The following is a 14,317-nucleotide window of genomic DNA, read 5'->3' on the forward strand; positions in this document are numbered from 1 at the left end:
ATATAGACAACTTTTGAGTTGTGGCCTATGCTCCTTTGTAAGGAACCATTTGGAGGATGGTAGGCTACAGTTTTCTGATCAAAGTCTGCTTTGACTTTGGATTGTTTGCAGGACTTGTAGGTGAAGTTTTGTTTTTTACATTGAACTAGACGCTACTTTCATTTAAGAAAAGGATCGGAATACTGGTCTCATCTTCATCACTGGGTCTTAATTGTGTGTGTGTGTGTGTGTGTGTGTGTGTGTGCTCGTTAGTCCCTTTGAAGAATCTGAGCCTGCTTGTGTCCTTTGTAGTATCTTTTGACGCTCCTCTGTCAAATGGTCGCAGCTTTGATCACCGTGTCTCGTCCGCTCCATTTCAATGTGTCTCCTCCGACGTTCACACCCGGGTCCAGTTTGTGAACACCCTTCCTCCTCCTCCTCCTCCTCCTCCTCCTCCTCTGCTCGGGTTTGTTCATTATTCCTTCAAGAGGCGTCATCTGACAACAGACAGTGAAAAACGTGTAGCCTACTAGACTACTTGCCTACTACCAGAATATGTTTTGAAAAACGAGACAAAATGTTTTTATTCAGTGTTTCATTTCATATGAGGAAGTGAGGGGTCATGTTACTCTGCGTCTCTGTGGGTGGATGGCTGGTCCAGACAGGATCTAACGGCCCCTTGTTATAATGCTCATCGTGTCTGAGGTGCCAGTGATAGGCCTACTTGGAGAGGTGCGACTCTTTCACGTCCTCGTGGTGAGAGGACATGGCAAGTTGTTAAAGAACAGAAGCTTGAAAATATGATCTTGATGAGTAGAAGCGATATTATTTCAATGTTCAGCTCATCTAAACGGGACATTTAGCTTGTTGCGCCATTTTGTGAGAATTAGCAGAGAAAACCATGCTTTCAAACTTCATTCTCTTTAAAATAACATCAGTTAAAATAATTTTAAATTAAACAACAAATTAACATTCCCTGACAGAATTTTTTTTTTTTTATCCTGGTTCCTGTTATATTGAGTCAAGTCAGACAGCGGCATTCAACTTCAATTATTATTTTATTTAGCAAATTCAGACATTTTACTTGCATTTCTGAACATCATTACAAGATAAAGTAATCATTCTGAAGGAGGCTACTGGTCCAATAAACTACAGGTCTTTATGAAATACAATAGAAATATTTATATTAATCAGGAGCATTGCCAAACGTCTCAGTTTCTAAAAGAGCTTTTCTCCACATACAAATCCTATATACACAGAGTTACTGACACATGACAGTGTGAACTTGGAGTGTTCCTCATCTGTCCTTTGTTGGGTTATAAGTGAATGCTGAGAGGGAAGGTTTCATCTTTCTCCAGGTGTAAAGAAAAGTCACAACAGAGGACTCGCAGCCATGGGAGTCACTACTGAAAAGGAAAAGGAGAGTAGGCTACTTTCCGGAGGCCCCAAGCTGCAGGGGCCCTTGAGAGGAAAAGCCCCTCTAATGAGATAAAGGAAAACTGCACCCTTTAACACTCTGTTAGATGTTTTTCGGTGATATCCAAAGCACTTAAGGAGTGTTTTCCAGATGAAATGTTGTCCCATCAACTTGCACTGTCTATTTCTACTTCACTGAGTGGTTTCCCTCATCTCCCAGAATTCCAAGGAAGGGCTGAAGAGAAAAGCCACGGTCAAGGTTCCTCCACAAAATGCGACGCGATCTGCAGTTGTACTGCATTTTGGTCAACTGAGGCTGTTGTCAGTGGACAGATTTGTCTCTCTGTCTTAAAGAAACAAGTTGGATTAATGAACATCAATGTGGGGAATTCAGAAAAAAATTCCATGCATGTGGCCAGTTATCTGCAGGAGCAGATAAGCCCAGAAATGAAAGGTACGTCACTAAAAGTGGTTATTTTCAATGTGTAGTAGGGTGGAATTTTTCCTTCCGGTAAGAGGCCCAATGTCACATCTTAAAATAAACCCCCAAACCCTTCAACATATCCCAACTGCATCCCATCCAAAGCCTAGACCCCTACCAGGGTCTCCACATAGACCGATTATAGGTCATGGTGGGCATGCTTAGGGCATCCCTGATCTCCAAGCCCTCAGTGGAGCTCTGGTTGTGCTCGCTGTCGGTCTCGTCCAGGTCGGAGCACAGGTCCTCGCTGGACGTGGTGGAGGGTGCCGGGGAGAGGGCCGAGGACGAGCCGCTGGATAGACTCCTTCCTCCAGGTGAAGCCAGAGTGGCACAGAGCGCCTCGCCACCTCCGTGCCAAGTGCTGCTGTTACTCCCTGAAGTGTCAGTGATTAGATCCATCAGCGCGTCCTGGAGGTGGTCCTCGTTCAGGGGCATACACTCCAGGAGATGGTTGAGGAGCTCCGCTGCCACCGTTGCGTCTATCCCAGGACAGTTGGACACAAACATGTGGACCTCGTGCATGCACTGGATGTAGCCGGCCGCAAACCTCTCACTGGCTTCTTGGTTGAGTGTGTCTGTTTCTGTGGGAGGAGAGAGAAAGACTATGAAATGACTGTACCTTACTGGTGTGAGACATTTGCCGCTATTTCCTGGTTATCCAGCTGAGAACAAAGAATAATCAGATTAAACCTACTGATAAAATACCACAAAATCAGTGGTTGCCAACATTTTTGTGATCTCTTAATTCAAAGAAATGTCTACTTGCGACCCCCTACCTTATCAGTTCCATATGCTTACCAGTTGTGACCAGTTCACCCAGGGTGATTTTTAGTTAATACGTTTTAGAGTCCCGAAGAATAAAAGAAGCAAAAGCTCCAAAGATTAGAGGAAACTGTGAAATAAAACATGACTTTGTGCAGCAGAAATAGTTTTTTCCCTGTTAAGCATCTCTTGACTTCTGAATTTTTTCTTGTGACCTCTTGTGGAGGTCCTGACCCATAGTTTAGGGAACCATTGCCCTGCATTTGGGTTAGGAACACTGTAACATTCCCCAATGTCAAATGTTTAGACTGAATTTCCCTGAACTGCTAAGTAAGCCTGGGTGTAATTAAAGTGTAAATTGAGCAGAGTTGTGTAGACCTTGGGTTCGGTTCTTCAGTATGTCCTCCACCTTTTTCACCGTCATCTCCAGCACCTCTGCGTTTTCCATCTTGGCATGAAGCTGTGGAAGCAACCAGTAGAGCTCCATCAGAACCCAAATCTACTTCTGTATCACAGGGACAGGTGAGGTGCACTATGCGCGCGCCGTACTCACGTCTGTATCTGCCAGCAAAGTCCGCAGCTCCTGCAAACTCTCGTTGATGCGAGCTCGCCTTTTCTTCTCCACCAGAGGTTTCCTAGTCTGCAGGAACACAAAGATCACATTTCATTCAGTGACCCAAACTTACCGCTTCTCGCTCTCTGTGGTTAACTGACAGATTCACTAGGTTTCCTCTTGAGCTAAATATTCTTGGCACAAAACTCAGTTTGCAGCGACGCAGTCACCGGCGTGACAACTGAGTCCAGAGAGTGCCTGCTGTCCCCTCGGCAGTCCCGCTGTACCTTTCTGTCCGCTTTCTGAATCCCGTAGCCGGACTCATCTTCTTCCATATCAAGTCCCGTGCTGCTGGGCCGAACCGAGGGGGCCATGTTGGTTGGATCGCCGCTTCTGTGGCTTCTCCTACTGCTGCTTTTCCTCCCGAGTCGTCAGCGAGGGGCAGCTGGCAAACGGAGCCGGTTTCAGGGAGGGGAAAAAAAACGACTAACTCGCAGGCGAGGCGAGGCGCCCTGTGTTTATTGTGCAATCCTTGTGAGACGTGCTGCTGGCGCTGAGTGGCTGTTGTTAGTATTTATAGGGGGTTATTAACATGTGAATAGGGGCCGAGCTGCTCTCGCTGGGGGACAACAGAGCGCACACGGTCGGAGCCAATGAGAGCCCACTCCCTTTGTCTCCGGTCGGCCCCGGTCTGCGCCGAGGAGCTGGTTGGGCTTTTAATCAGATAGTTTCTTGGGTTAAGGGACCGACCGCTCTGTTTTTTTCTTCCACTGTGGGTCCTAATCAACTGTGTGTAGGCCTATCTCCAATCACCTGAATCAATTTATTATCCTATGCAGCAGCAGGAGAGGCTGTTAGAGAGACACCACATTTTAATTTTGAATCAAACTCTGTGATCTATAATATCTGTTAAACGTATCCTTGCAATTAGGCCTATTCCTTTATTCAAGACTGAGCTGTGATATAGATTCAACGTAAGCCTGGCCTATGGAAACTATATATTATTCAAAAACAGTGCTTCCTATATAATCTTAAGGCGCAATTTTCAGGCTACTTTTACGCATCAGAGCATCTCAGTGTTGCTACCAGAGAGAATCTGCTTGGTCTGTTTTCTGCCCTACCCATTCTTCGTTCTGCTGGCTTTTGTGCCTGAGCCTCAGCAGATTTACCCGGCTGTTTGGTGGATGTAACGCGATGCCTTCAGTTGGCAGCTGCTGCCGGCGGCCCCTCGACCCAAACTGAATCAGCCGGGGGAATTAAGGGCCCTTCTCCAAAGAAAGCGACAGGTGTTAGCCTGCGCCTCATTTGTTCTCCCCGTTGTTTGGTGACTTCTGATTTGTGTGAAACTGAATTCTCATGTTGCTTGCTTTGCTATAAGAGTCTATAATATCTGGTTGATTTTGTTAATAACTTCGTGCTACATAGTCATTCATTGTCATGTGTTGTATAAACATAAATGATGAAGCTATTATCATTTAACAACATTTGGGCTGTTGATATATACATGATGCTTCTTGCGTTTGGATGTGCTGGTTTAGTCGTTTGCGCACAATTTCTAGCCTATTTGTTTATGTCTAATAAGAGTGCTCAGCTCTCCGCGCCCTCGTTATTCTACATGTTTGGTATTGTTTTGCAAATATTCCTCACAATAGAGCAGTTCGAAAAAGGACCATGCAGGCATCTGTGCCAGGTAAATGCTGTGATGTGTTTTCAGGTGTTCTTTTACGCACAGTATTTCCACAACTTCGGATCATTCGCAGCGCCACAAAACTCTAGTGCCCCAAATGAAGGAAGAGTTTCAGACCTTTCAAGTAGAGGGGATTTGGCACCTCGCCACCCACAGATCCCTGTTCCAGATCTTTAATGGTGTGGACTGTGGCGAGAGCAGCTGTCTCGGCTCGCTTTTGTTGGTGAGCTCCGCTAAGGGACCAGGAGCCTCCTACCCCCCTCCCCATCTCTTCAGACCAGCCGCCTGGCTCCATGTGGCGGCCAATCATAACGGCAATAATATCGGGAGAATGGGCCATATGCGCATTTCTAAACCCAATGATGAATTACATCTTTGTTAAAACGTAAATGTGGAGATGGCTGAGATGCTATAAAGTCCTCCCAAACCCCTATTTCAAGCCTCACTGGGAATTCCTTATGAATGTTTTAATTTTGACAGAGGCCACCTATAATACAACCAGAATCATATAAGACTGTATACACAATCAGACCCGTAAGTTACCAGTGAGATACCAGTCTTCTGTCACCACTCCAAATACAATGGGGGTGAATGGAATTTCCTTTGTGGTGCTGAAAGCATCACAAGATAACATTTGAAGAACTCAAAGACAGCATGGCCTGGATAGTCCACAGACCTCACCCTGACTAGCTTTCACTGGAACTGTAAACCAAGACATTGTCACTATATGTAAATTGTCATAGTGGGAACAGCACAGCACAGGTGTTAAAATAACATTAATGATGGCTCTATTCCATTCAAGTGTCCTGATGAGCCATAATGGTGTGCAATTCAGCCATTGTTCCTTTTATCATTTATGCCTGTGCTTTTCCTAACACGTTGGAAAGTATTTACTGTAAAAACGACTTTGAGAACCACAAATGAAATTCCAGTCACCTCCAATGTATTGACTGAGCGTGTAAATACCTCATCACATAAAACAGATTGCACTACAGGTTGCCTTTAGTAAGAACATATGTTGCTTTGTGATTTAGGTGCACTGACCCTTTAATTAAAGTTGCAATTGTGGTCACTAGGGGGCAGGAAAAACTCCCAAACCCCTGACATATTATCAATGTGTTTAGTTGTAACTGATGTGTTAGCCAGTAAACAGACATTAAACAGCAACATCCATCTCGTGGCGGACATTTTGACATGTCGCAGTACAAAAGCACATGTGTAAAATGTAAAATGGCTGATTTCCTCCTCTTCAGTGTCATGCTCAAGGACCATATTGTGCAGAGACACATACATTGAAAAGCAGCATTATTAGTGTTGTTAGTAGGCTACACTTGTGCTTTTCCTACCATGATAAAGTCAAAATGTCTGCAGTAAAAAAAAAAGGCCAACATTCTCCACTTGGTCTAGTACCTAGTGAGGTTTATTCCCTTGCTAGCTGCTCATTTTGTCTGTCTGACATTTGCTGCTGGGCAGGTGGTGTGTTAATCTGAGTTTATTTACTGAAAACACCAGTCTGCTGTTGCTGGAAACATGGTGAGACGGAACTATGACAACAATGAGCTAAAAATGGCTAAAAAGATGCATTGAGCTCTGAATTGGGTCATAGAATTGTCTGTGTGACGCATTTCACATTCAAGTCATTAAAGGACTTAAATATATATGAACTATTGATTAATGCAGCTTTAAAAATGTTCTCATACTAGCCTATAAAAAGGTTAATCTCTATGCTAATGTCTTGCCCCCCCCCCTCCCCCCACAGGTCTGTTTATGCTAATTTCTTTACCTTCTGTAGGCTACAGCATTGCCACTATAGCAGAAATGTCAAAACATAATTGACAAGAGCAATTGACAAGATTGTTCGTGAAGCTAATTACAACCTCAAGAGTGTGCAATTTAAAGTTTTATTATTATTAATGTTTGGGTTAATCATACAGCAAAGGAGGAAGACATACAAATCAATGCCAAGCAAGTGGTCTAAGAAGCAAAGTCACGCCTTATAATATCAAATAAATAAAGCTGTTAATACAATAAATACATGAAAGATTAATAAGAGCCTTCTATAATGCAGGCTACAAGAAGTCGACTTCTGAAGGGAAGTACTGAGAAAAGGTCTGTATAGAATCATTATAGCACACCTACAATAATAATCACCGGAACAAAAACTGCCCCACGTTTGTCTTCTGAGCAGCATATCTATAAGATACATAACAGAGGATGGTCTAACAAAATGAATAACCAACATCATTAATCCACCTGTTCACCAGGGCCTCCACATCTCCAGCATCCCCAGGTGGGAGCTGTGGAGTCCCGGCCTCTCTAGGTGCCCAGCCACATGGCAGGAGGGCCCTTCTCTCTGGAGTTGCCTCCCAGCACGGGGGTCTCCTCTGAGGGGTGTACCGGGGAGTCCCGTGCCTTGGCTGGTCTGAAGAGGGACATCACATGTGGGCGTGGGCTCGGTGGACCTGGGCAGGGACTTGAGGAGGTGGTTGAGCAGGCGGGAGCCCAAAGTTTTGTCCATCCAGTCACAGGTGAGCAGCATGTTGTGGACCTCGTGCATGCACTGGATGTACCCGGTGCTGTACTTCTGTTGGGCCTCCAGGCCTAATGTGGGATCTGCAGGAGAGAAAGGATGAGGTGTGAAGTTACAGCAACCCCTGGTGGCGACAGCACAACATGCACCCAGTAAGGTAGCTTCAACAGGTGCTTTTTCCCATCAGAAAGCTGCGCAGTAATGAGGTAGGCCTATATATTTCACAACAGAGCAACATAAGTTCAGCTAACTATTAAAAGACATTACAACCCTCCTCTGATCATCATTTTACAGCTGAACTTTTTTTTTGCCACTCTCCTGAGGTAGCCTAAATGTTTTGTGCTGCTCTCTGGTGCCTCTAGCTATTTCCTGGCATATTCTGTATTGCCAATGTGTGGCGCAAGGAATGACACAAATGATTGAGATAACGGGGGGTGAATAAAAACTGTAATCCAAGTAGGCCTAATTAGGAGACACCTGACTCACAAAGACAAGTGCACAGCGCCATGTTACTTACCGTTGAGTTTATTACTCTGGATGTTTTGCAGATGTTTCACCGTCATCTCTAGAATATCTGCCTTTTCCAGTTTAGATTGCTGTTGAGAGACAAGAAGCCTTGGAGTTAACTTGATTCAGCCTCAGTTGTTTACTTGCAGAGGAGATGACAGGCGTGAGGGAAATACTCACATCAAGTCTGAACGCACCGATCACAGTTTCTTTCAGCTGATCCAAACAATTGTTTATCCTCTCTCGTCGTTTCCTCTCAATGAGCGGCTTTCTCAGCTGTAAGGGTTAAAAAAAAGCCAGGGAAGTGAGGCACCATGGTGGAGTGTGTGTGGCAAACACAGCATTTCCTAAAGGAGTATCTATAGTGTATCCGAGATTAAAATACCTTCCTCTCCTCCTTGGCACTGGGATGTTTCCCCACGTCGTGCGCCATGGATGAAGCAGTCATGTTTCTTCTCGGGTGTCTGTGCGCTTGTGCCTCCTCTCCGAATCTCAGCGCGTCTCTAGGGCCCTCGGCGCGGCACGGCCCTCTTATTTATCGGGCGCAATTAGCATGTGAATGCTTCAACTCTTTGGCAGCGGGATTTTCCCACACACGGGGTCCTATCAGTCAAGACTGACAGGTCACTGGCTCCATTCAATAACCCAGAGACCCGACCTAGAAAAAAAAAAAGCTCACAAGCGACAGATGTCCAGCCTGAAACCATGCACTGCCCTCCTCCGCCTCCCTCCCTACTCTCCACCCAACACAAAACTGCAGTTTCCTCTTCTCCCAGGGATGAACAAGAGTGTGCAGTTACCGTGCTTTACTCCGGGGAGCCCCTCGCCTTTTATTTTCAGCAGCAACATTACCTGCAAAGAGGCCAAACCTTTTCCCCCAGAGCTCACGGGAAGACATAATAGTCTGACAAATCACTTGAGGGTAGATCTGCCGCAAGGGCGTATATAGGTTTCGTTTCGACATTGGAAGGGACACATATACTGTAAAGTGGGGGATCTGCGGTTCCACCCCAGACAATTTTGAGCATTAAATACATAATTTCCTGTATTCTGGTGATTTTGCTGCACCAATTGCTGCCTTTTCGCCTCCATTTATATTGGAAATGTCTGGAGGCTTTCTTTGTAAAGGGAAACACAATAGTCACCTAACAATTCAAAATATAATGGGGTTATAATGCAGTAAGGCTCATGGTATTCTGTAGGCTATTGCTTTCAAATATGAACTCTCTAGGGTTTTGATCAACTTTTCTCATTTAATATCATCCCTGCGGAGTCAACACACATGCGGGCATGATTTAGTCTTCCATCCTCTTTTGTGTCTTTTGTTTGGTGAAGTAACCTCTTTCAATGTGCACATGGCACCTTTCCACCTCAATGATGCATTTATTAATTTTAATTAATTTATAAACCCCTGGACTTTAATAGCTCATATGTTTCAGCAGGTTTTCTGCTTATGTTCAAAATTTTCTGCACATTCAAATCCCACATATCTGTGTTTTCTGACATTTCATGGTGATTTCGCAGTCCAATAGTACAAGAAGAAATTATAAATTATATAATTATAAGTAAAAATATAGGTTATGTATTTTTTTATATTTCTACCTGCCTCATACTCTGCAGTGCATTAGCCTACATAATTGCTGTGCTGATGTAGTATCCCCTTCAGACCATCTGACGGACACAGAACCCTGCTTGGGACTGTATGGATGAGACAAGGAGGTGAAAACACTAATGGTCAGGCACAGCTAATTTTCTCCACAAATCTACACAAGCGTTAACCACACCACTTCTGATAAAGTGCACCTCACAGCCGCTTCAGTGGGAAGCGTCCTGGAGTGGTGAGACAGTCCCAAACAGAGCAAAGGTGTCGCAGCAACAGCAACGACACAGAGCTACCGGTCAGAGGACAGATGCCACACTGAAGTCCAAACTTTTTACAAGTCTAAATAACTAGAGACTGCCAGGAAATGCTAACACATGCACATATGACTGGAAGCAACCAGTTCTATTATGACTTTATTCTCATGTATTATTCTTTCTGATATCCTAATATTGGCATAATTCTCCAAATCTTAGATAACTATTATTGTTTTCTAAAAGGGGCTCTAGGCCAGTACTCTGTTGCAATTGACAGACTAGGCTACAATTCTGGCTTTTGATTTAGCCTATTCTTTCGCCTCTTCTTCACCATACCAACTGGCTGCAGCAGGTCAGTGAAGTGACACAGCACACCTCTTCTTCTTCGCAAGTAGGCTATGGCAGGACTCTTGCAGTGTATTTATCCAGCTTTGATCACTCTCCCTATTTTCAAATGTCAGACATCTGCTGTTAACTGTTAGCGAGCAGATGTCAGATTGACCAGATGTCCCCCCACCTTTGGGTCCCTTAAAGCGAGGGCCCCTGTTTTAGAGCCACGCGACTGCCAGGCGAATGCCGGGTCGTGGGAACTGGAGCCAAACAAAGGCTGATTCATTCAACCCTAATCAGCATGAAGAGCGTAATGACCTCCAGAGAGGGTGGGCAGTCCAGCCGAGGAGGAGGAGGCAGAGGTTTTGGCAGGTGACCAGTGCCGTAACCATGTAGGTGTAATGGATTGCAACCAATAGTCTACTGCAAAGATACAATCAGTTCAGAGTCAGTCAGTTAGATCAGAACAGCATAAATTAGAAATCCCAATTTTTAAAGGCGTCATTTTCAATGTAATTTTCAGCTGTTGCCACGGGAAACAAAATGTTGAGGTTTTTCAAGTCTTTGTGTTTGGCTGTAATGCGCCTACTCTTGGGACATGTACATATCTAAAGGTTTTCATGTTGATTTAATGACACACTTCGTTCTGGAGCAAATACTAATAAAATATTCATACACACACACACACACACACACACACACACCCCTCATTAGATTCATAAAGCCTGTTCTCCCACTGGTATGTATCCCATCATGCCATTTTAAAGTAGGCTACCCTTTCATCATTTTTGCATGATGCAACACAGGTGTTTAGATCTACATGAAATTATTTATTAAGAATTGACAACAATTTCTATAACAGAGCCTGTCTCATATCCATCTTAGGTTCAAATGATAGTCCTTACTATGTGAGGATAGATAACTGTGGCCAACACAAGGTGTGCCTTTAGATTGAGGTTGTGTGTCGGTTGAAAATGTGGCCGGATAGTGGTGGGTGATGAAATTCATCACAATTTCATCACTGTAAAAATGAAAGAGTTGATAACTCAAAGGTTAGGCAATATAAACTGATTTAAATCTTCAGTTATGTTAATGTTCTTCAAGTTGGAGAAACTTATAATTACATATTGTCAAATTTCACCTCTGTAGGCTTACATTTACTTGCTGTTAAAGTAACTGTAATTTGTACATTGCATGCAGCAAAATACTGTCAAAAGCAATTTATGCTTTGTACTTCTACTTCATTACATTTGTTTGACAACATTAGTTACTGTTACGTTGTAGATTCAGATTATTTTCCAACTAATACATTATGATAGATTAAGGTAACCAGCAGTATATAACACTTAAATTGAGCAAATTTTCCCCACCTGCAATGCTTACATTTATACATTTAGCTGATGCTTTTACACATTAATGCATCACCAATTTAGTGATATAATATATCATTCTGAAACGGGCCGTTACTTTTGGTATTTTTGTATATTTAGATTTTGGATTATAACAGATTATTTTTATTCTGTGGTATTGCTACTTCTACTTAAGTAAAATGTCTGCGTACTTCTTCTACAACTAAAGAAACAATTTAACAGAACTCCGTGACTTTGTAATGAACTGCAGCTAATGATAAAAGAGGTCAACAGGACAACACAAGAGAAAAGCTTGGTTTGTTGAAGATTTTTTATGTAAATGCTGAGATATCTCTAAGTCCTATATATATGGATGTGTGTGTGTGTGTGTGTGTGTGTGTGTAGTGATTTCATTAATACCAGTGGTTGTAAGGATATTATACATTGGCATAATGGCAACAATGTCACTCTTCTTAGGCTTTCAGTCCCAGATGGAAAAAATAATGCACTTCCTCACAGCGTAGTCATTATAGGTTATTAATGTTGATGTTGGTGACATGTTACTGTAGCATGACAAGAAATATATGAAATACAAGTTATTTTATTTCCCTTCTTTATGTCACTTAGGATGTCATACCTCTGTCTTCACCTCCACCTGTTCTGGTAACATTTAGCATCCGAATAAATTTATGTTGCAAGTGAACTTGTGTTGGTCTCAAAAGTTTTCTTTTTTTTGCTTTTTCCCAAATGGCAGGTTTATTCGCTTTACTACATTTTCCAGTGTTCCTCTTCTTTTTTCTTCTCTTCAAGTTCCTGTTTCACAGGTGTATCTGTCAGGATTAATGATTGTCTCGTTTTTATCTTCCTACTGGGAGTGTTCCTTGGTCCTGCTTTGGGAAATGGACAGAAAGCAGATGGACTAAAACAATATTAATCAGCTGAAGTTAGAGTTTGTTGATTCTCTTCCTGATGGGTCAAGTGAGAGAGGCAGATGCTCAGGGCAATCTGCGACTTGTGATAGTGCATAGTCACACTCATTGACAATGTCTGTAGTGAAACGCGAGATGCTTTTACATTTAAAAACTGACATAGATCATCATTGTTCATCGTCTTAAATGGACTATAGACGCTAGATCCAGGGGAGGAGAATACTGGGGTGGGAAAAGAAGGAGCAATATCCCATTTTCTTTGCAGTTGGTGACTACCAACAGTCACACGTTCCTCTCAGGACTGACCTTTGCATGGTTGATGAGGAAACCCTCCTCCTGCATCCATCCAGAGAAATTACCACACCCAACACTAGAGGAACGATATTTCCCAGTACATACACAGCACAAGCTACTGCTAACAGGACACCTATCTCTTCTACATGATCAGGAGTCTGGACCATTGTGATGTCCATCCCATCCACATTTCAAATATCATTCCCATCAAAGCTGTGTTTCTCAATCACATGTCCAAGCTTTTTGAAGAATCTTGGACAATTGAAGCTTGTGGCCTGAAACAAACTAGTTGGCTGCGCACTTTTGATGGACAGATTTGGATGGGGTTGCCTAAAAAACAGTCAGATCCTGACATGGATTTCTCAACCCATGACTGGTGGTGTTTACTGGAAATGTTCTGACCTAAAAGCATGTCAATTATAAACATGTTATCCCCAATGAATGATGTACGACCCCTCGGGGGAATCAATGATAAACCACAACAACCGTTGCAGAAAAGCTGACTACTGCGTCAGCCTACATGGGTTGCTCACTTGAATGCTCTTCTCTTAGCTCCCATGAGGCTTTACAATAATGTAATGTGACGGGACAGGCATGCTGTAAAAATGGACTGAGTCACAAGGGGATGGTTTTTAATAAACTGTTACAACTATCTCTCTTTTAGCATGTGGGTTTGAAGTGTCACAGTAGATATTTATTGTCAGGCAAACCATATCCACAGTCAGGCCATCTGCTCAAAGTAATTGCTGCAGGGTTTAAATCACAAAGTGCTTAATTTGTTGACACGTTAAGATCAAATATGTAGGTATGAATGTTACATGAATGAGGCCATGTGTTTCATTTTTAAATCGAATGTGCTGAGTCAAAAAAGAGCCAAAAGAATGGAAAATGTGCATTGTCCAAATCTACAGACCAATGTGGAATAGACTATTGTTGACAATAAGATAGTGGATTTCAGTCAAGTAAAAATCAAGTATTATTTCTCTTTGAGTAGCAGTGAAGTAGATTAGAAGTATAAAGTAGCATACAACTGAAATAATCGAGTGAAGTAAAAGCACCTCAAATTTCAACTTTAGTAGCCTAAAGTAGCCTATTTAGGCCTAAATGTAGGCTAATTACTCCCACCACAAACTTGTCGTGCCTTATATTTGAGCAGGACACTGAGGCATTGTGCCTCCTCTCTGCTCTCCATATATGATAGCTTATCAGAAGATAACTGCAGGGTAGGATTCCAGACCACATGTCGGTCTTCACAGCAGAGTTGGTGGCAGTGCTATGGGCATTAAGGTGGGTTGAAGATAACAAACAGGAGCATTCAGTCATATGTAGTGACTCAGCAGCAACTCTAATTACAATTAAAGATACTAAAACAAAGACAAGACCTAATTTACTTGAGAAATTATGCAGGTGTTGTATAGAATTTACAAAGCAGGGTATGAGGTGGGGTTTCTGTGGATTCCGGCACACATGGGTGTGGAGGGTAATGAGAAGGCAGATGGGGTGGGAAAGAAGGCGGTACAGGAGGAGGAGTTCAAATTAATTTACAGTATAGGTCACCGGATTACACAGAAATAATAAATAGGTCAGTAAAAGAAATGTGGCAAAAATGATGGGAAAATGAAAGCAAAGGGAGGATATATTAA

At 42.9% G+C, this 14,317-nt stretch overlaps 2 protein-coding genes across 2 annotated transcripts in view; both read right to left on the reverse strand.

The window, feature by feature from the left end:
* Positions 1-1,094: 1,094 nt before the first annotated feature.
* her13 (hairy-related 13) lies at positions 1,095-3,845 on the reverse strand. Its single transcript, XM_046073934.1, has 4 exons — positions 3,479-3,845; positions 3,192-3,278; positions 3,017-3,098; positions 1,095-2,457 (listed from the first exon to the last, which is right to left on the reverse strand). The coding sequence occupies exons 1-4, from the start codon at positions 3,563-3,565 to the stop codon at positions 1,991-1,993; spliced, it is 723 nt and encodes a 240-aa protein (XP_045929890.1). The 5' UTR covers positions 3,566-3,845; the 3' UTR covers positions 1,095-1,990.
* Positions 3,846-7,077: 3,232 nt separating this feature from the next.
* her8.2 (hairy-related 8.2) overlaps positions 7,078-14,317 on the reverse strand; it is a 10,483-nt gene continuing 3,243 nt past the window's right edge. The window contains exons 2-5 of the mRNA XM_046073936.1: positions 8,301-8,573; positions 8,096-8,191; positions 7,926-8,004; positions 7,078-7,491 (exon numbers count right to left, since the gene is read on the reverse strand). Coding sequence (XP_045929892.1) covers positions 7,136-7,491; positions 7,926-8,004; positions 8,096-8,191; positions 8,301-8,363 — 594 coding nt within the window. The 5' untranslated portion in view covers positions 8,364-8,573 and the 3' untranslated portion in view covers positions 7,078-7,135. The remainder of the gene's footprint in view (positions 7,492-7,925; positions 8,005-8,095; positions 8,192-8,300; positions 8,574-14,317) is intronic.

This window comes from Micropterus dolomieu, linkage group LG17 (genome assembly GCF_021292245.1).
Source record: "Micropterus dolomieu isolate WLL.071019.BEF.003 ecotype Adirondacks linkage group LG17, ASM2129224v1, whole genome shotgun sequence".
Taxonomy (NCBI): Eukaryota; Metazoa; Chordata; class Actinopteri; order Centrarchiformes; family Centrarchidae; genus Micropterus; species Micropterus dolomieu.

Bases quoted from the DNA above. Each gene is read 5' to 3' on its own strand.
- her13 (XM_046073934.1), bottom strand. From the start codon at position 3,565: ATGGCCCCCTCGGTTCGGCCCAGCAGCACGGGACTTGATATGGAAGAA. The intron at 3,279-3,478 runs GTACAGCGGGAC...GTGTTCCTGCAG, and splicing joins TTCAGAAAGCGGACAGAAAG to ACTAGGAAACCTCTGGTGGA. The intron at 2,458-3,016 runs GTCTACACAACT...CTCCTCCCACAG, and splicing joins ACTGAAGAACCGAACCCAAG to AAACAGACACACTCAACCAA.